General features: G+C 44.1%; 1 protein-coding gene and 1 long non-coding RNA gene across 3 annotated transcripts in view; one reads left to right on the top strand and one right to left on the bottom strand.

Annotated features, from left to right (window-relative positions):
• The first annotated feature begins 4,282 nt into the window (after window positions 1–4,282).
• LOC105918552 (axin-2) overlaps window positions 4,283–21,453 on the top strand; it is a 21,431-nt gene continuing 4,260 nt past the window's right edge. Inside the window, exons 1-10 of one of the 2 annotated variants that reach the window (XM_036137132.1) lie at window positions 4,283–5,294; window positions 6,589–7,586; window positions 11,990–12,130; window positions 15,419–15,521; window positions 17,136–17,276; window positions 18,295–18,716; window positions 18,809–18,961; window positions 19,518–19,748; window positions 19,855–19,944; window positions 20,409–20,534. In XM_036137132.1, the coding sequence (XP_035993025.1) occupies window positions 6,760–7,586; window positions 11,990–12,130; window positions 15,419–15,521; window positions 17,136–17,276; window positions 18,295–18,716; window positions 18,809–18,961; window positions 19,518–19,748; window positions 19,855–19,944; window positions 20,409–20,534 (2,234 nt within the window). In that variant the 5' untranslated portion in view covers window positions 4,283–5,294; window positions 6,589–6,759. Of the gene's footprint in view, window positions 5,295–5,543; window positions 5,906–6,588; window positions 7,587–11,989; window positions 12,131–15,418; window positions 15,522–17,135; window positions 17,277–18,294; window positions 18,717–18,808; window positions 18,962–19,517; window positions 19,749–19,854; window positions 19,945–20,408; window positions 20,535–21,453 lie in introns of those variants that run through there. The other variant, XM_012853664.3, reaches the window with a different exon arrangement.
• Window positions 16,079–21,453, bottom strand: part of LOC118563164 — a 19,606-nt gene continuing 14,231 nt past the window's right edge. Inside the window, exon 2 of the long non-coding RNA XR_004931062.1 lies at window positions 16,079–16,253. This is a non-coding gene — a long non-coding RNA (uncharacterized LOC118563164). The remainder of the gene's footprint in view (window positions 16,254–21,453) is intronic.

The following is a 21,453-nucleotide window of genomic DNA, read 5'->3' as shown; positions in this document are numbered from 1 at the left end:
AACATACAGTTGTTTGCAACATTTTAAAGCCTCTTACTTTGTTCTAAGAGTGACAACGATTTTTGTCCACAAATTGTTAACAATTTGTTGATTACGGTGATCCTTATGGGCCATAAGTCTATATTTACCAAATTCCGTCATATGGAGCTCTTTCCCATCCACCATGTTTTTTGGCACTGGACTGGTTGTGTATTTAGGAATTTTTTTCTGAGGTACGTGGAGCAAAAAACATGTAGCCTCGTAGAGGGTGTGTTAGCCAAAATGACATAATATGGCTACGTAGACATCATGGATGTGTCAAGCATAAACCAGGCTTTAAGCAACGCTTGTGCATATGTGTGTTAAATATTTAATAGTCATGCCACTTAATTTTTCACATCACAAAAAATATATACCAGCCATAGCTGGAGATCAAATTATGTATGCTACAGTATCTAAGAGTAGAAAAGCAATGCTTTACCAAGGGCAGTGTGTGCTGATATACAACAGTGTGATGGCACCATAGAGCAAATAGGGACAATGCCAAAGACAATCTTGAGAACTTTAAGTAGGACAAATTTGTATTCATTCATGTGTGAATTTTGTAACTGAATGGTTTCTGTGCATTTTTTCCTCTCACAAAATTAGTGAATGCTGTCTTCTATTAGTATCATCATCAATCCAGTAGTTGTATGATTTGCACACTGGCACTGTAGGGAGGCAGAACTCATCCTACCTTAACAGACTCTCTCTTTCTGACTTTCAAGCAATACAATTTTTCCTACTGAGGGCTGGTAGGATTTGGGTCAGTCCTGGCAATCTTTGTTTTCCAGAAGTGTATGTGTGAATACAGAAGTTCCACAAAAAACATGTTTAATTTTAATGCGGCAAATCCGCCAGACCACGTACTCCTATATCAATTTCATTTGTAATGATTGCTGAGGAAAAGAATGGTTGCTTATACCCTGTATGATGTCACAAAAAGCATTGGGCTTGGGGAGGGTACATGTTGACTAGATCAAAGAATGACTTACAACAAACCAGCCAAACAAATAAAAATAATGTCATCACATGTTGTTGCATATGTGACAAACTATATATGAAATGTGTTTGATTGATTTTTCAGAAATGTCCGACTAATTACTTTAAAATATCTTACCAAAGTAATTAAAAAGTTAAACTATAAATTCAATACATAGACTTAAAATCATCTATTGTTTTTCACAGCAAATAACAGAAATAGCCTAGACATACATACATATTTGTCAAATTTGGGAAAGTGGGGAAAAAGATTTTAAACTATTTTAACCTCCCAATGGAGCTTCTACGTTGTTTTCCCTCTCTTTCTTTGCAACTCTGCATGAATTAATCACCATTTAGTGACCTCAGAGAAGTTGGATTTCATTAGCTGTCCTGTCCTGTATCATCATGGGAGTTTTGTGAATTTGAATCCACTGACTTATATAATTATATCCTCCTTTAAAGTTGATTTTCAACATCAAAGGGACAATATAGCCTTTGAAGTACCATGGGATTGGATCACTGTCTAACCCACTCTTTAAGATTCTGTCACAATGACATTAGCGAAGTCATGTGAATTAAAAGACTAGAGAACTGCGCTTTGCCTTTGCTCTGTGTCCAATTTCAATCAAAATGTCATGCTGTGCCATTTTCCCTGAATGTGGAACTGGCAAGTGTGTTCCACTCACATCTTTGTGGCTAAAATCCTGTGACTAATATGTAAATTATTTGACAGTTACACTCCACAGGATTACCATATTGGGCCCATAACTTAAAGAATAAGTTTTTAAATCATTGTGTACACTAGTGCCGAAGTCCAAGGCTGCATGAGGGCCTTAAAAGGTATTCAGCTCAGTTAACACCCCCTTTGTATGATCCAAATGTTTATGCATTATACAGCTAACACATCCTGTTTTATAGTTTGTCTTTTGCAGTTTTGGTAATTCTGCTGTGTGGAAAAAATGAAGAGTAAAATCAGCAGAGCAACAAAATATTTTACGAAAACAATTGTGTAACTGCTTTGAGTTAACAACTTTTTAAATGTCAAATATCACCACATGTGATTTGCATGATTATAATACGTAACTCCTACCTACAAAGAGCACATTTGTAAAACCTGATTTGTGCTCTTAGGGGCCCCTGATGATTCTGGGACCCTACATGCCTGCTTACTTTGCGTTTGGCTCTGATGTTCTGATGTACTGTCTATGAAAACATGTTTAAACAGTCAATCTGCTTACTTTGAAGAACCTGGTTTTTGGGGAGCACATTGAAAGGGTTTCCCTAAAGGTCACAGTTTCCCTATATACCCAAGAAGCATAACATTATGACCCCAGACCAAATAGTGTGCCGGTCTCCCTTTTGCTGCCAAAACATCTTGGAGCCACCGAGACTCGGACTCCACTAGACTCCTAAAGGTGTGCTGTGGTATCTGGCACCAATATGTTAGCAGCAGATCACTTAAGTTGTGAGGAAGTGCCTCCTTGGATTGAACTTTTTTGTACAGGACATCCCACAGATGCTAGATTGTGGGTTGATATCTTGGGAATTAGGAGGCCGAGTCCACTCCAAAAACTCATTATTGCACCCCCAAAACCATTCCTAAACAGTTTTCACATGTGATCTTGCTGAATGAGGCCAGATACATCATGAAATGCTATTTCCACTGTGTACTTGGTCAGAAACATGGATTAGCTTAGTGGTTTGAGTCAAGCTAACATTACCAGGGATGGCAGGACACACTATTGTCCAAAGTAGTCACCGTCCCTGACAGCTTATTCCCACAGTCCATCCTTTCTTGCTACATCCATTGAAGCATCAAAATACAGTAAAAGAAATGGTGATTTATCATAGGTCCCCTTCTTCCACTGCTCCGGGGTCAAGTTCTTCTTCTTGTTTCCACATTATTAGCACTTTATGTGGTGCCCAAGGGTCAGCATGGGGCACACTGATCGTTATGAGGCAATCCATTCCTATGCACGAGAAACCTTTCAGCCGTGATTTCTTTACCTTTCTATCAGATCCAGCATTAACCTTTTCAAAAATGTGATCCACAGTAATTGCATGTTTAAGCTTGACACATCCGCAAGGTTTGTGTGGCCATATTACATAATTTTGGCTTCCACGCCCCTCTGCGTTGCTAATAGTTTCCGCACCGTGCACCTGGGAAGATTTCTAACTACTCAGACAGTCCCTCACAGAAAAACATGGTGGACGAGCAAGTGCTCCTTCTAGTGGAAGTTCGTAAATATAGACATCTTTATGTTCTATTTCATATAGGCTTTGCCCTTTAAGGCTCTCGCTAGTGAGTTTATCCCTTCGCGCGCGCGCGAGCACTGAAGAAAAAATATGGTGGACAAGCAAGTGCTCCTTCTAGCGGAAGTTCGTAAATATAGACATCTTTATGATTCGGCCCAAAAAGATCACTGTGATCGACAAGTTGTTAACAATTCCTGGACAGAAATCGGCGTCACTCTTGGAAAAAGGTAGGAGGCTTAAATGTTGGAAACAACTGTGTTTTCTACTTCTACATGTAGTGAGATGTAGTACGCTTGGCGTACTACGCTTGCTGTAGGAGCACAATGCTGCCCTCTAGAGTCTAGGAGAATAATGCTACCTTGGAGGAAATGCCGCACAGAGCATGAATACTGCAGACTGTCCGCACGTCTCATTTCCGCATGGAATGTGCATGCGTCAAGTATAACTCAGCCTTTTCTCAGACCACAGTCTTTATACCCTACCCACATGACTGGTTCACCAGTGTTCTTTCTTTGGAGCTCTAGAACCTACATGTTTTGAAGATGCTCTGACCCAGTCATCTAACCGTCAACATTCAGCCCTTGTGAAACTCACCCATGCTAAAAAGGGGACCTATGAATTTGCAACCTTCACTTTTACCTTACAATCTTCCTTTTCACCTTAAGCCAGCCCTGGCTGAAATTATACACACCATTTATTTTTGATGTGGTATACATTACATTCACGGTAATATGGTGGTGTGATATATATGGAAGTATGGTCGTATACCAGAGGCTGGCTAATGAGAAGTAGGAATCTGTTTTTAGTTTTTTTTTTATTATATGTTGTTCAACTTTCTTCTGGGTAATTCCAGTTTAAGATTTAAAAAAAAAAAAAAAAATCTTTATTCTATTTTTAAAAAAACACAAAAACAGATTTCTAAAGACTCTTTGGCATCAGTACTACCTTAGATTGAGATGGGTGTGAAAATTATCCAAGATAGCCAAAGGGATTTTACAGTGTTTACAGAACGACCTGTTTCTCTATCTTAGTTGAAAAAAAAAAATCTGTTTTTTAAAGCATATTTTTCACTTCTCCGTTATTCCGGTAAGTTTCAAGCGAAATTGACTTTGGGGTGTTTAGCGATCCAGAATAAAGGTGGCCTTTTGCCCGGGCCACCGTTCGTTCAAGAACCGCCACTGTCCATTACAACTACAGCCTATCTCAGTCTTAATAAGGCAGGTGGTGATCATAGCGCAGAAAAAAAGCAGGCCATTGTAAAATTAAATGCCACGGTGAGTGCTAATCCTTCTCCTGTCACTTGAGGAGGTCACAGTCAATCAAAGTGTTGCTTTTGTTTTCTTTGTGTTCCAGTTGAAACTTTGTGTTGCAACAGAGGGACAGTGAGAATAATAGTGCTGGTGGCGCGGTGGATCACTTACTTCTACGCTTCAAAGCCTCAAGGGAGTTGGCTAGAGATTGCTTTCTTTGATAAGGTCCTGGCAGACTACTTGGTGCTTCCCCGTGTGTAAAAGTTTTCATTAAACCCTCAGAAACGTGTCACTGACAAACTCTGATGGTGGGATCGAAGTTGTATGGAAAACAGATTAATGTATTAATAATAGTTATAGTGAGTGTTGTTATTTTGCCCCGCCGTTGGTTAATCGTCGCTTTATTTCGCTTATAAGTGTGAAGACAGGGTGCCGCGTGCTTTTTTTTTTATGTCTCTTCCGGGACCAGGCCAGCGGTTCTTCACTTTGAAGTCCGCACTTAAACCTTTAGCCCAGTTGTTGGTGCAGAAACAGCCGGGAGGATTTCAACCGCCTGCCATGACTTCTTGAAACAACTACCTGCGGAGACAAAAAAGACGGATAGGCGCGAGGGGGGCCGGCAAAAAAGAAAAAAAAAAAGAATATATAAAAAAATAGTTTTATTTTATTTTTGGCTGAATCAAACTTCTATGCGAGGGATGGGACAGGGAGCGAAGCCAAGACTGCTTGTTACGGACCGTACTTACTTGACTTCTACGTGCTCTAATCAGAGCGGCAACATGGATGGTGAGTTGTATGGGGAAGCCGTTCCACAGGCCCCCTCTCTCGGCTGCTTTGATGTGCTGCTGCTGAGCTTTGAAGTTGAGAAATGCGGGCTGTGTTTCTTGTTTGTGGGCGAGAAATACGGTGTGATAGATAAGAAGCTTATGTGTGTATGTGTGAGAGAGAGGGAGAGAGAGAGAGAGCGCGCGCGCATGAATGCATGCATGTGTGGCTAAGATAAAAAAAAAACGAATATTTGTCGGGTGGTGCTTCTTCTTCTTTCGGCTGGGTTAAAAAAAAAAAACGTGCGTGACCCCCCCCTTCTTCTCCACCCTCTCAGATTTTTGACACCCCCAGCGATCTACATAGGCGAAGAGCCTGCCTCCTCTGAGGTCAGTTGTTGAATGGGACAGAGTGCGTTAAGGTACCAGCGCTTGCTTGATGCGCATGTGGCGCGGCGGAGCCTCCATATAAGTCCGCCCGTCGCTCGTCTCTTCTCTTTTTTGGGGGGGACTATATGACGACTCGGAGAGTTTTTGGATTGATCAACTAAAATGGGACTAAGAACTCAACTTTTTATTATTTATTTCTTGTTTTACTCTTTATGGGTTTTACTCTGATCTGCTCGCACCATGGTATGTTTGGCATGTTTCCTTTTCTTCTTCTTGTTCTTTTTTTTAACGGTGTTTGGTGAGTCCGCCATTCATTTCCACTTGTCCTTCTTGAGGTTTACGATCTCTTAGAAGTTCCCGATCCTAATCTGTTCAGTTTTTGGCAGTTCAGACGCGTCTCCGGACTGTAAAAAAAATTGTAATCGGGGACTCTGCCTGATAATAATCACCGTACACCTCTTGCCTACACCGTCCCAAGTCCGTGGCGGCGCAGATCAGGAGTCCGCGCGGACAAGTGGAAATGAGTGTGCGCGCGTGTGATTGGGAAATAATTGAAGCTGAAGCCTGTGACATGGACTCGTTAGGAGAACACGTGTAAGCCACTACAGTTGTGCGATCCTGTGAGGAGAGTGATTATTCTGGTGAAATGTTTTTGATGTGGCACATCAATGCACGTAGAGAATGTGGGCTGCAGTTGATCTCTCATTTAGGTTATAAATAGATAAATGAAACCAGGAAGAGGGGGGAGAAAAAAGGGCTTTCATTTTTCCCGTTCTCTCTGAACCCTTTTAGCTTTTTTTTCATTTCTTTTTTATTATTATTATTACTATTATTATTATTATTTGAAAGGGACTGTTTACTTGATGTCTATCTTTTGAAGTTCAGGCAGGATCTGGCTTTGATTAGATCAATACTTTGTGTTTCAGAGTGAAGAGGAGCTGAGAAGCTCCCCCGCTGCTCTTAGAGAGTGAGTGAGGAGTATTTCTTTCTTTTTTTTTCCTTTTTTTGGGGAGGAGGGGTGGTGGTGGAGGAGGGGGGGAGCTTGGAAGCTGGAGCGGAGGCACCACGGCGGCACTCTCACACAGGCAGCCGGAGCCATGAGCAGGGCGCTCACGGAGCACATCAGCGGTAGCTTCCGAGAAGATGCTCCTCGTCCTCCGGTGCCGGGGGAGGAGGGAGAGGCGTCATGCTACAACCCGAGCAGATCAGGCAAAATGAGAGCCCAGAGCAAAGTTAAAGACCTCCCCGCCGCTCTCGTCGGCTCCACGCCGCGCAGGAACGAGGATGGACTCGGGGAGCCGGAGGGCAGCGCGTCCCCGGACTCGCCGCTGGTCCGGTGGACCAAGTCGCTGCATTTCCTCCTGGGCGACCTGGACGGCGCTCACCTGTTCAGGACCTTCTTGGAGCGCGAGCGCTGCGTCGACACCCTGGACTTCTGGTTCGCCTGCAACGGCTTCCGGCAGATGGACTTAAAGGATACCAAAACGCCGCGCGTCGCCAAAGTGATCTTCAAGCGGTACGTGGAGAACAACAGCGTGGTGGCCAAGCAGCTGAAGCCGGCCACCAAGACCTTCATACGGGATAGTATCAAGAAGCAGCAGATAGACTCGGCCATGTTCGACCAGGCGCAGACGGAGATCCAGTCCCACATGGAGGAGAACGCGTACCAGATGTTCCTGACCTCTGACATATACCTCGAATACGTGCGCACCGGCTGCGAGAACGCCGCCTACATGAGCCACGGCGGGCTGGGCAGCCTCAAGCTGATGTGCGGCTACCTTCCTCCCCTCATGGAGGAAGAGGAGTGGAGTTGCAGCGAGCTGAAGGCGAAGGCGCTGGGCTCCGTGGTGGGACTGTCCGCAAAGAACCTGAGGGCCACCGCCACCATCCGGACTGCAGCCGAGGTGCTGGAGAAGACCTACAGGTAAACCTTTGCTTCCTGCTCACCTTTGCACCCACGTGACCCACACTGTTTGATGCTTTGGAGGTGCTGTAGTCATTATTAGACTGGCTGGATCTCTTTTCTACAGATGCACCCTTCAGGCTTTTTTTTTTTTTTTTTTTGCTGGTTTCACGTTGTCTTTGAGGTGTCTTTATTTTTGGCTGCAACGCATAAACCAGGGGGGGAATGTCCAGCAGGGTGTTTGATAGAGGCGGTAGTTTTGAATCCGGTGGAAGATGGATAGGATGACAAGATTTAGGAATCAAGAGTACATGCTTTTTTATCTGAGTTTTATTCAGTTCATAAAAAAAAGAAAGAAGTACAGCGAAGTAGCTGTTGGTTGGTTTATAGGCCGGAGATGATGGGAGATTCTTGGTTCTGAAGCCTTTGACCTGCCGTTAACCGATCAGAGTCGATGGAGAGGAAAGCGGCCGATTCTGATCTCCGCCTCGACTCTGATTGCTGCACTTTTTGTTTTGAAACGACCGAGGGGAGAAAGTTAAAGCCACATGATCAAAGGGGTCTCAGAGGAATATGCCTGTATATTTTTGCCCTCCTGCCTCGCAGTTAGTCAAGAGGTTGGAGGGGTGGGGGGGCGGGGATGGGTACAAAACATCAATGCATCTGAGCCTTCCTTTTAAGTAAATGGTGTCTTGCAGGCAGCCCTCTGCTGGCTTGCTCAAGTTTCCTGTGCTTTGAAAACCGTTCCTCCGGTTCAGGAATGAATTCAGACACCAAAAACCTCATGACTGTTACAGCTACATCAAGCAGATGTTAGGTTTTTAGTTTTTTTTTTTTTATTATTATTATTCATTCTGCCCTCTCTGAGCCTTTATAAACTGTGTTTACTGCCACAGAATCTGCTTAGTGTCTGGAAAGGCAAACAGACTTTAAAAGAGAGCAAAAAAAAAAAAAAAAGAAGAAAAAAACAGGCAACTTTTGCAGATATGCTCTTTTGGTCTGAGATGAAAGAGGAACTGTTTGTGGAAAGCGTTTGCGTTTTATCTCAAGAAGCCATCCCACACATTGTCCAATAGCTGCAAATCTTTTGAGGCCAAGAAGATTTTCCCAAAAAAAAAAAAAAAACTTGGATCATATGCGCAGGGCTTCATCAAAGGAAATTCAAGAAATCCTTTTCTTTTTTTTAAATGTATTATTATTTTTCCTCTAAATCTGTTATGTTGTCTGCAGGCGGTTATTGCTTCATGCTCTTGTTTGTAGGAAAACTCCAAGCTGGTAGATCATCCTTACAACTTTTATGTCAAGTCAGGGCTAGCAGGAGTGGGGGTTTGTTTGCGGCGTACAGGTATACTGGGGTTTTGAAAAGTTTTGCCTTTATGTTGAGACGCCACGGCAGGTGCTGTACTACCAAGCGTAGAGCGGTGCAGCGCGACCCTTTCCCCCTACCTGTTGCTGTTTGCTGCCAGCCAGGTGGCTTTTTTTTTTTTTAATGGCAAGTTTGTAGCTCAGTTTTAGCCATGTTGGAAATTGTTTCTGGTATGATAAAAAAAAAATCGAAATCATAGGTATACCGAAATGTTAAAGAAGTTTTAAAACCGGTAATGTTTCCCATGCTGCGCTACCTCAAACTGTTGCTGCACACTGCTGGCCAGCTGATAAGGTGCTGCTACATACTTATAGAAAGGAACAATACGGAAAGTTGAATCAGTTTGATGACTTTTTCACTCAAGGTTATCAGGCCGTGAGAATCTCACACTATGAAAGATTTAGTGTAATAATAGCGATCAAGCTTGTCCCGTGAGAGTTTTTTTTTTTTTTTTTTTTTTGCCCTTCATGTGAGCAGATGTGAGATAACAACAGTTGCTCATTTGCTTGGAAGTGGCCATGTGGAGAGCAGGGGAACCAATAAGTGCAGGGTTTGTTGACATGTGGGCATATCCTGCTTTCCCGGTGTGATCCCCCTGTGTTCTTGTTTTTCCTCTTTAAAAAAGAATAGCGGGAGGGAGAGCGAGCGCGAGACAGACAGAGAGAGAGAGAGAGAGAGAGAGATAGAGCGTCGTTCTACCCTTCCGTCCCCCTTTCCCACTGCCCCCTTCGCCATCTCCGCGGGTCAACCAATTTCCATCTCAAACATGTGGAACTAATTTTGCCACTGCACAGACTCCCCCTCGTCACTTTTCCGCGGGACCTCCAGTGCTCTCCCAGACTCCAAAGCGGTGGAACGACACGACAAAACATCCTCGTCTCAGTTCCGCCGCTCCGACCACAGATCCCGCTCTGCAGTGCGTTTGTGTGCGTCAGTGTTTTTTTCCCCCTCCTCTTTCATTTCTGTCCTGCGCTTTTATCTCCTCTGTTTGAAAGAGGAAAGCAAAAAAAAAAAAAAAAAAAAAAAAAAAATCCGTCTGACAGAGACTAAGCACGCTTTGGAAGGAGACAGAGAGACAAGAGGAGGGGAAGAGGGAAAAACAGGAAGAAGGGGGGGGGGGTCTTGAAAGAAAGAAAAGAAAAGAATTGAGGGGGGGGGGTGTTCAGAGAGCCCAGCTGTGCTAAATACCTGACTCTTTGCGTGGACCCTCCAAAGGTCAGATTTGTGCTTGGGGCCTACGGCTTTAGTCATGCTGGGGTTCTCCTCAGCTCTCCCGGCAGAAGGCATTCTCATAAAGAAAGGGGCCCTCCTACCCCCTTTTTTTCCCCTCTCTCCTTCTCACTCCCTCTCTAAAGCTCAAGTTCCCCCCTTCCTCTCCTTTGCCTGTCCACCCCTTCACTCCTGGAGCAGGAATGCAACACAGCAGGATAGAGAGCAAAGAGACAGAGAGACTTTAGAAAGGGAGGCAAGGAAGAGGTTTTGAGGGAGGAGCGGGGTTTTGGTGGTGGAGGAGGGTTGGGGGGGGTTGGGGGGGTCAGACTGGCTAGTAGCGAAGAGAGATGGAGGAGAAAACTCCCCAGGAAGGTGAAAGTGGGGAAAGATCAGGAGTCTGAGCCAAACAAAAGGCCGGAGTCCTCCTTACACGTTAGAGAAGGGGAAAGACATGAAAGGAAAGAAGGACCCGTGGAATAACGCTGACGCCACATTCCTGGGGCTCCTGGACACCTACGGCACCGAGCCCCTGTAGAAATCTGCAGAGGACATCAGCGAAGCCAACTCTGGGCTGTTTTGTTTTAAAAAAACCTTACAGGAGCTAGAAAAGCCAGCAAATAAACCGTGTCGTCCTCGCCCCCCCCCCCCCCCTTTCCACCCTGTCTCGAAAAAGTCTTGAGATGTGACGGCGTTTGCTTTGATCGTCTTCCAGCTATTGACAAATATGGAGGAAAAAGGGAACCCGAGGAGGAATGCGTGTTTGGGTTTGTGTTATCTGGAGCGCTGGTCCCCAATCCGCCTCAGCTTTCCACCCTCCAAAGAGCGGCGGAAGAGCCTTCAGATCCTAAATACTAAGAGGACGCAAAGCATTTCTACCAATAAACAGGGCTACCAAGAAAACAATAAACACCATCAGCAGCTGTTAACATGCCCTTCAAAAATAACATTCATAGTGTAAATATGACTTTTTTTAATAACCCCTTTTTGTGATTCCGTAAGTGGATTACAAGACACTGCACTTAGTAATTCCTAACCCCAACTTTGGGAATCACTGATCTGGAGGATACAAAATGCTGAATTTGTAAAAAAAAAAAAAAAAAAAAACCCGAAAGAAAACACTGAGTTAAGTTTCAATGAAAATATTTATCTTTGATTCACTACAACACAACTCCCTTTTAAAAAATAAAATGACATGTTTTTTTTAAAAGAATAAACAGAATAAAGGTGGCCAAATGTCCTAAATGGACCTCAAGAAGATTTACTGGAGTTATTCTGGAGACCAAAACAGCAACGAAAAATAGGGAAATTGCCCCTTAAAATATTGCCAGATCAGAAGCCCATTTGGGAATTGTGCCCAGCATCTGTAAAACTTGTAGAAAATAAAACCAGAAGTAGGTAAATGTGTTTTACCTGGATTTCCAGAATGTTATAAAAACTAATAGGGATCAAGCTTTTCCTGACTGATACCGGTTTTCCTCCCCGTTTTCTTGGAGGTCTGACTCTTCGACTTCGATTTTTACTGGGGTGGGATACTATCTTGATTCAGATAGTAGTTTTAAACAGAAAAGGAGAAAATTAGATGCGTCGGTTGTGTTTATTGGTCAAAAATTGGTTGGAATTTTTGGTTTAACGCTTTTAATGAATAATAGTTCTCAGCATCTGACTCGTCGGTCCTGGATCAGAGGCGATCCAGGGGAAAAATGGTCCCAGCGGACTGCTTGGTGCATCTGTAGAAATGGTGTCTGGAAGGTGTGGCGTTATGAACTTGAAAATGGGTAGGAACCCTTGTTTGGATCAACATCTATCGGGACCCGATGTTAAAACGGTTTCCTTCCACCTCCCACAGGTCCCACCGACGAGGAGACCCCGCCAGCCCGTACTTCGTCAACTCCGGCTACGTTTTCGCCCCCGCCACCAGTGCCAACGACAGCGAGATCTCCAGCGATGCAGCGACGGATGACTCCTTGTCGATGACCGACAGCAGTGTGTAAGTGTTGAGCTTTCATTCAAACATCCCCCCACCCCCCTTCAAAAAAAAAAAAAAAGGAAATAAAAACCCAGATGAGTCTGGATCTGGAGCCGCAGCGTTTTCAGGAGGCTCCTTTCCATGCAGCCAAAGCTCTGCGCAGTGTTATGACTTCCATCGTATCTGAATGAGCACGAGCCAGATTTCAGTCAACACCTTTCCAGGAAAAAAGTCCAGGGGTGTAAAGAAAAATATTTGGCCTTGTAATCCAACAAGCTTGGCTTCTCCTCGGGGCCGGGGGACTGCATTGCCGAAGAATAATGGTGTGTAATGTATTTTAATTATCCTCTGTGATTGACTCCAGGTAATTCTATTAATGTGCAGTTGTTACTACGGCCTCGGGGGAGATAACTCTGGGAAAGTCATTACGTCTGAAGGCCTTTTGAAGTTTATTCTGATGTGTTGCAGGCTGGAAAAAAAAAAAGGGGGGGGGGGGAAGGATGTCTTGATGTGGGTGGAGGCGTTGCCTCATTTTCCTCAAAGTTGATATGTATCCATCCCACCCACCCTTCTGCCACCAGACTTTTTTCTTCTTTTTTTTTATATTATCTAATCGCTTTTCCCCTTTGAAGACCTGCAGGAGTAAAGAGGTGGGGGTGGTGGTGGGGGGTGGGGGGGTTTGGCCGTTCGGGTCTCAAGACAAACTCATTGAAAAATGTTGGCACCAAATGAAAGGAGGCTTACTCACATGGTGGGTCGGTTTCCTGCCACTGGCCTCTGCGGCGTGCTGAGATCATGTGTCTGCGAGGCTTTCACGGGGGTTACTCATTTCTAGACCCCGGGGCAAGACATAAGGAACCCCCCTCCCCCCCCCCACCTCCCCACTCTCCTCCTTTTTCCCCCTCCTGGCCAGTCTAGTCCACCCATACGGCTTCTCTTCTCCACCTTCCAGAGTTGTAAGCAAGAGTGGTGAGGATCCAAGTGCAAGGGAGTGAGAAAATAAAGTGCACGGAGTATAAAGGGCTTAACTGAATCGCTTTCAGCCTATTGTTAGGTGAGGGGAGCTTAGCGGGATAAGAGGGTGGCTGGCTGCTTTGAAAATGACTTGCACCGCTGAACAGGAGATCCCCATAAAAGCGAGGGCCCGCGAAACCGTGAAAGGGTTCACGGCTGTTTTCTTTTCGCCGCGTCCAGTCACGTGGTCGGGGACGGGTCCGTATTGACAAACAGCGCGGTCGCTCAGGGAGGAGCTGGGAGAGCTTTGTTGGCTGCTGAGCGTCGGGGGTTCAGTTTGGCTCTTACTCCTGAAGGGTTTCCTCGCAGCCGCTTCCTGTTCTTTCAGGGGTTACGGCCCGTGGTCTCAGGTTGTAGCCTGCGAAGCGTCAGAGGTAGAATGTAGGTCATGTCGTCAGCCGTGCGTCCATTAATACATTTCCATTGACATTACATGTGATAAAGCTCCTTTAGAGGAAGTGAAACAGGCTAACTGCTGAACAGCATCAGTTGTCAAAGTCATGTTCTTCAACCGTTCTTGTGACACGTCCTCGTCTCCTTTTTCATTTTGAGGGAACGGTTTTTATTAGCGCTTAAAAGACTCTCTGCAAATATGAATCTAATTTCCCAGATAAAGAACAAGAAGAGAAGGATTTTAGAAAGAGGATCTACAAGAAAGGGTGGCGGTAGTGGCGGTGGAGGGGTGGGATTTTTTTTTTTTTTCCTCTTTTTGCTTATATCTTATTTATGGATTTACTTGGACGCTGGGGAATGCTGCTGCACCAACTTCAAACATTACCTTATCTTACAAACCAGCCTTTTGATGTTGCCGAGATCAGAGGCTCGCTGCGGAGCGCTTGCCAAACGAAGATGGCAGCGGGTGCATATGTGCATGAGTGTGAGATTTCAAAGAGGCAAGCAGAGAAAAAAAAAAAAAAAAGTAGCATTTGGGCTAGGTCATACACTTCTGAGCGGCCAAAACGGCCGCAATAATTGGCCCGAGTGTAAGTGGCAGCTGACTGGAGGAAGCCGGCAGACAGAACGTGGGGGGAAAAAAAATATGGAGGACGAGATTCTCCGGAATAAATGCCTAATCGTCCAGAGACTTTTAGTGTTGCTTGCTAAACATTTCCATTTCTACAAGCTATTAAGGAAAGTTGGAAAAAAAAAAAAACGCCATTAGGCAAGCTGTTTTAGTCTTTTGTAGCTCCAAACTAACCAGATACTGAAAGTTGAATCTGTTTTTTTTTCTGTCTGTTTGGATAACTGCTACCAGAGTTGATTAATCAAAGAGGTTCTTTTTTAACTCTTTGCCGCATATTTTCTATTACGGCCATATGTTTGGTTTTGCGTTTCTAGATTCATCTTGGCTTTAAGGGTTGCCTGAACATTTGATTCTAATATTAATGTTAGCGATGACCTGAAAAATCCTCTGCTGAAGAGAATTCACCAATTTTAACAGACCTTGTTTAGTGGCTTGTCTGAAAATCCAAAATATGATAATTCTCTGATCACCGAATGCACCATACATAAATAACTCATCAGAAATGCAGAAATCCGACTACTTTCCAACCAGTGAATGCACCATAGAGTACATAAGCACTAGCAGGGCCTGCACCCTTCATTGTGGAAGCTGTTACCGAGTGAAGATGCAACATCTCTATTTTCAGTGTCAGTAAGATGTTGAATGAAAAATGAATCACTCTGGAGTGAAACTTGCTTGATTTGGAACTTTTGCCAGCCTTTTAAGAAATCTCAGAGTAACAGTAAGGGCCTGTATTCTCCACAGAGTATGCATGGAAAGTAATATTTCTAAATACTAACTATGCTAAGAGTGAATATAAGATACTAAAGACAGTTTAAAATGTGAACACAGATGATGTCACACTGGATGAGTGACATCATCATCTGTGCTCCTGATATACATATATATAATCAAGTGACTGATCATAATGTTTTTAATGCTTTTCGTCTATCTTTTTGTTTCATAGTGATTTAAAGCGGAATTAGACTGGACCAAAAATAGTATCAGCAGGTCAAAGCATGATTTAAAAACTGGAGATTGGTCTCCAGACGCAGAATTCTGATTGGTTTACATCTCAGTTATGTCCCATGTTGTTGACCACATGTTGGCGCTGACTTTGTAATTTGTTTTTGATACAGCTTCCTAATATTAACACACTTGTTGCAGAGAGACCAAATGAATGATGGCAAAAAGAAATAATAGTTCTGTAGCTAGTTGTAGATGGTATTTTTTTATGGTGTTTTTTTTTCCACTTTTAAAATTAAATGGTATATCTTTTGTTTTCTTTACAGAGATGGAGTCCCTCCTTACAAGATGGGCACCAAGAAGCAGCTCCAACGAGAGATGCATCGTAACGTTAAGCTCAATGGCCAGGTTACGCTACCGCACTTTCCTGTAAGTCTTTATTACAATCTACTTTATTACAATCTACGCTCTTTTACACGCTCACAGAAAACAGCCTCGGTTTCTTTGAGGTGGAATATCAACAATTGAATTCCTTATGTGTTAAAATAACTACATTTGCTTACTTCTGATGTGTAAAGGTCTCTCTAGCTTCCCATCTCAGTTAGCGCTATGGCGAATATAACAGAATTAATTGCGTTCGTCTTTCTGTGTCATGACTACGTGTCAAACCGTATCACAATGTCAGATTGCAGACCTTGCATCCCTCAAGCACGTGTATCTGGTCCCATTTCTTTTCTTTTTTTTTTGTGCGTGCGCTTCAGACAGTGTCTTTTGTTTGATGAGAGATGTTTTCTGACCTGCTAAAGTTGCAATGGGGTGGTTTAGAGAACTGGGTCAAACAGGTTGACACAGATGAGGAAACGGGAAAATAAACACATTTCTTTTGTCTATCCATATCCAAACACAGGTATGTGTTTATGGACGGGATGTGTGTGTGTTTGCGCGAGCATTTTTCTGTTTCCCCCAGTTTTCTCTCAATCTATCCCTTTCTCCCTCCGTCTCTTTCTTTTCCACTTGCTCTTCTTTAATGTCTCCCTCCTGATTTGGAGATGGCTCTGTCTCCCATGATGCATCAGCCCCAGGCAGCGGGGGCCCCGTGCAGGGCTGGCGCTCCTTTGCCAGCAGCCCCGCTTGCCTTTTTTCTTCTTCCCTTTATCGTATCTACAAAGAGATGAGAGGAACAACAACAAAAAAAAAAAAAAATCAAAATCAAGAAAGCCAGTGTGCCAAATAACAAAAAAAAAAAAAAAAAAGTATGAAATGGAGAAAGAGAAGCCAGCGCACATAGTTAAAGAAAAAGGAGGATAATGTGACTAGAGTACCTCTGAGCTGCCCTGCATGCAGCCTGGAAATAAATTACTGCTTTCCTTCAGATCTTCCCAGTATTTGACTCCTCTGTCTTCTCACACTGTCTTTCCTCCAGTGCCACCAATGCCACTCCACAAACACACATCTCAATCTTCTTCCTCTCTCTTCCTGCTGTTAATTTTGTCACCCCCCCCCCCCTACACACACACACACACACACACACACTCTCTTCTCTTCTCCGTCGATATCTGGCTTTTATTCGGAGATTTAAAGCCGCGTGTCCCTCCCACCCCTAGTGTGCGTTTGATGTTTGACAAGGGCCCTTTGAAGTGTGCTAACTTCAGAGGCTGCCTTGCTGATGGTTTGGTCGGGCTACAGAAGGTACAGGCAGGGGGCCTCCCCTCCAAGCGAGACCAACTGCTACCCCGCTACTGCAACCCCCGTCTTTTCCCCTCGCCCGGCGGCTTGGCACCGCCAAGGGCACTGGGCATGAGAGAAGATCTGGGGCGGGATGGGCAGCAAGAAAAGGTTCAGGTTAGCTTGAGGGCAAGGGCGTGTGTATGAAGTCCTTTTTTTTTTTTTTTTTTTTTTTTTGGAAAAGTAACAGGCTTTTTTTTCTGGAACGAGATAGGATTAGGGCAAGGGCAACGGATTAATGCGCCACGCTGCATCCATCTGAAACACCAAGTAGCTCCACTTTTTACAGTCTGCCTCCCTGTGCCGTTTGCCCCGCAGAGGACACACCGGCTGCCTAAGGAGATGACCCCAGTGGAGCCCTCAGCCTTTGCCGCCCAGCTCATCGCCAAACTTGAGAAGCTGAAGCGAGAGCAGGACACCATGAGCTCACTGGAGGAGAGGCTGCAGCAAATCCAGGAGGTGAGCGTCACCAAAATACAGCACCGTTGCAAAAAAGTATTCACGCAGCGTGGACCGTTTTTGCATGACACAAACATATACGTTACTTTATTTTTGTGCTTTTACGTGATAGACCACCAAGAAGTAGTGCATAATTGTAAAGAGGAAGGACAATGACGCCTACATTAACGCGTGCTTTGCAGAATCAACTATTATTTTTCAAATAAACCTGCTAACAGGTCAATTTGCTTTGATTCAAACTACATCTCGCGGAAATATGTTGAAACTACATCTTCAACACATTTCTCCACCGACGATAGCATCTTGCCATTTGGCCAAAAAGTTTTACTTTAGCCTCGTGTGACTTGAACGTCTCCTTCCACATGCAGGCCGTGTCCTGTGGAACAGCGAAAAACGTGGAACGTTTAAGGAGTGTGAATATTTCTGCCAGGCGCTGTGCCTTTTTTTTTTTTCCACAAAAAGTAGTCTAACAGCTACTTAAAGCACGATTCCCACTTTGTAAATTCCAAATTGGATCCAATTTATTTCCCGACAGTAGTTCTAAACTTCACTACAAAGGCCTTTACGCCAGCCGTGGCATGACTAAGAGCAGGGTATGTGCCGTGGGATTGCAAAGTTTGCCTGGGTTTAGCTGCTTCCTCGCGTTTCCCCCTTTTGTTTTCTCCCCCATTTCATTTGGAAGGAGGAACTTTCAAACTTATGTTTCCAGACACACTTTAAGTGCCTTCGCATAGCGCTTAGTTACTCTCCAGTGGCACATTTGCTGAATATGTGTAGTGCCAGTTTCTTTGTGAAGCGCAGGCAGATTCTGCATTATAGATGAAGCGCACCCAAAGCCTGTTAGCGAAGATAACAGTGCAGCAAAGGAGGAAACTCACGTCAAGTTATTCACGCGTTTGCGCTCTCTGACTTCACAGGACGACTGATGGAAGTCGATGGAGGCTGACACGGAAATTCCTCGACAACATGCGATTGTTAATGTTTTGCCAATCGCCTTTTTCTTTTTTTGGGTTCGCAGGAGGACGAAAGAGAGGAGAGCAACGACCTCAGCAGCGGCAGCTCCCTCCACCACCCCCTGCTCCCGTCGGCGAGCCAGGGCGAGGAAGACCCCCAGGCCATCCTAGATGAGCACCTTTCCCGTGTCCTGAAGACACCCGGCTGCCAGTCGCCCGGCGTGGTCCGGCACTCGCCGCGTTCGCGCTCCCCAGATCAGACGGGCGTTCTGGTGTCCTCCGGCCACGGAGCCCTTTTCGGTGCTTTTCACGGACCCGCTAAGGTTCTGATGACAGGCAGGCAGTCCACCAAGCACATCCACCACCACTACATCCACCATCACCACGCTGGGCCCAAGACCAAGGAGCAGATAGAGAATGAAGCGGCTCAGCGCGTGCAGTGCCTCTGCCCTCAAGGGGGCGCCAATTACTCCGACTTCACACCTGCGTGAGTGCGGCCTCCTGGCTTTGCCTTCCACCTAATAATGTTTGCTATTAAAAAACTGCTGGGTCCCAATGGCTCCCTGTTTGCCTCTGTAGTTGCTGCAGCACTTTGACCAGACGACCAGTGAAGGCCTCCGATGAGGGTGCACCGTCTTCACCATGCCTTCCCATGGTTTCCACCGACCGCTCTCAGAATGTCTGGCAGTGGATCCTGGAGAGCGAGAGGCAGGGCAAGCACAAGCCACACAGGCAAGTGTCACAAAATCACCTGTAAAAGTCAGGGGGCCGGTGTCTGCGGCCGTCAGGATGATTTTAGTCGCTCTATAACCACAATTGAAGAATGGAGCTTATGCAGGTATACATGTAGAAGAAAAAAAAGATCCAGATATATTATTATAACATTCAGATAAAATATTAAGTGCAACACAAAGTATTCGTCTTTTGTTGGCCTTGTTTTTTATTTTTATTTTGATTTAATCTGAAAGTAAGACTAGCCTCGGGCGCACCCATTTATTAAATCTGGCTAAATAAAACAAGGGTGAACCATATCCTGTCCTGGTTGATGAAAATCCACACAAGCTGATTTACAGAAATCTGTCTAAACTATGTGTTTAATGTATTGAGCAGATAAATATGATTTTTTTATTTATTTTTGCTATTTAAATAAATATTCTAAACATTTTGTGAGCCTCCAAGTACTTTCAACTTCACACTTTTGGCCCCCGCGGCAAAAAAAAGTTTGGACAGCCCTGGTCGAAGTCCCCGTCCTGTAATGACCCTCATTTTTTCTCTATTCCTTCAACAGCACTCAAGGCCTAAAGAAGCCCAGTCCTCTCGACTCCAAGATCCTGCCTGCTAGGACCAACACCTGGGGTGGAGCTGGCACCTGCAATGGGAGTCACCTCCGCGGCCATCACCCAGGCCATCCTTTCATCCAGGATCCCGCTATGCCGCCCTTACCCCCTCCCAACACCCTGGCACAGCTCGAGGAGGCCCGTCGCAGACTGGAAGAAGTTTCCAAGCCGCCAAAGCAGAGGTAGTGCTCTTACTCATAAAGAGAATCACACTCTTTTTTTAAAACAACTTAATCGTACCAGAACTGATTGATGGGTTAGGTTGTAATGCTGTTTATCTTTAAACAGGCATTCAACAGCATCCGGCAGCCTTCAGAGAGACAGGAGCCACCCACCTGCTGGAACTGGTGCAGGCACTTCTCAAACTAACCCTGAAGAGTACGTATTAGTTGTCTCTTATTTTGGTGATCCCAACTCTGTGTCTTTATCTTGGTTTGGTTGATGTTTACTTTCTATCTATACACTTGCTTTCTAGTTTCCCAGATAATGTCAAGTTACATTTATTTTGAGAATTTCCTTTTTGGTCAAGGACTGTGGTCTTGTCCAGTTCCTCCTAGATATTTTTGCATCCTTAATTTAATGAGTCATTAAAGTTATGTCCTTGACTCCTCTAGGTTTTTTTTAAACATTTAAGATTAAGCGTGCTTAAATACAGCATCCCTAAGTCTCCCCATTGCCCAAAACTCTCTCTCTCACACACACAAACAAAGAATAACTTTTAAGTAGATTTTGGCTATATTCAGTATCAAACACTTTTGTTTTTAAATTGGTTTATCTAATCGTAAGATCTCTTTCTTGTATTTAATGCTTGTCTAAACCCTCTTTTTTTATTCCATTTTCAGGTCTAAGGAGCTGGTTGTAACATACTTTTTCTGTGGCGAGGAAATTCCTTATCGCAGCATGATGAAGACCCACTGCCTCACCTTGGGTCACTTCAAAGAACAGCTCAGCAAGAAAGGCAACTACCGGTAAATATTTTGCAGCGACGCCACAAATAAAACCAGAAAAAAACTGTGGATAGAGAGGCAATGATCAGAAATGAGTGGGTGACTTATATTTAACAGCGTTTGGTATATGTTTTATGGTTTTCCTGTTGTGAGATTTTTATTTTTTATTTTACTGTATAGAGGACAGTAAAATAATAGTATTTGTGCGTATATTCTAGAGAATGTATATTAGAATAGAGTAGGAATATGATGGAAAAAACAACACAGATAATAATTTTAAAATCTACAACATTCAACACTACAAACTAGGAAAAAAATGTATAGCACAGAATTTCTAAGAGATTGAAATGGGAACAAGTAGATACTTCAACGCTTGGATTTTCTAAAAGGTGCCAACATTTCCAAACATCAAATGAGATAAAGAAGTTGAAAAAAGATGTCACAGAGCAACTTTACTGTACTTCATTTAGCCTTCCTGTTATCTGCAGAAGGTATGGCTCTCTCTCACCCCCCATAGCCTGAATGAACCAACCTAGAAACACAGGTTCCTTTCAAACTGCTTCTTACACCTAATTTCTTTCTTTGACACTTGGCCATCTGTTAAATAGTCAAATAATTAACATTAAATAGTTAAATAGTAATAGACAGTAATCGAAGATTGTTATCACAACCAAATGGTTAATGATTGGCGTGTTCACCGATTGTTTACAGATTGGAAATTTTTTTAATTTTTTTTGTGTAAAACGTACCAATGTCCAGTTCAAGGCAAGGCCGAAAAAGCAGCCAACAGCTGATCTCTGGCGAGGATTTTTGACACCCGCTGAGATGGAACAAGAGTCGCAGTAGAAGTAGCTAGAAAAGAGTTCAACAAGCTTTTTGTTACTGTACCTGTTTGTACGTGTGAGGCACTGGAGCCTCTCAGCTGACAGAGAAACAAAAC

Source organism: Fundulus heteroclitus, chromosome 5, assembly GCF_011125445.2.
Source record: "Fundulus heteroclitus isolate FHET01 chromosome 5, MU-UCD_Fhet_4.1, whole genome shotgun sequence".
Classification (NCBI taxonomy): Eukaryota; Metazoa; Chordata; class Actinopteri; order Cyprinodontiformes; family Fundulidae; genus Fundulus; species Fundulus heteroclitus.
The sequence above is the reverse complement of the archived record's forward strand: the minus strand, read 5'-3'. Positions and strand labels throughout refer to the sequence as shown.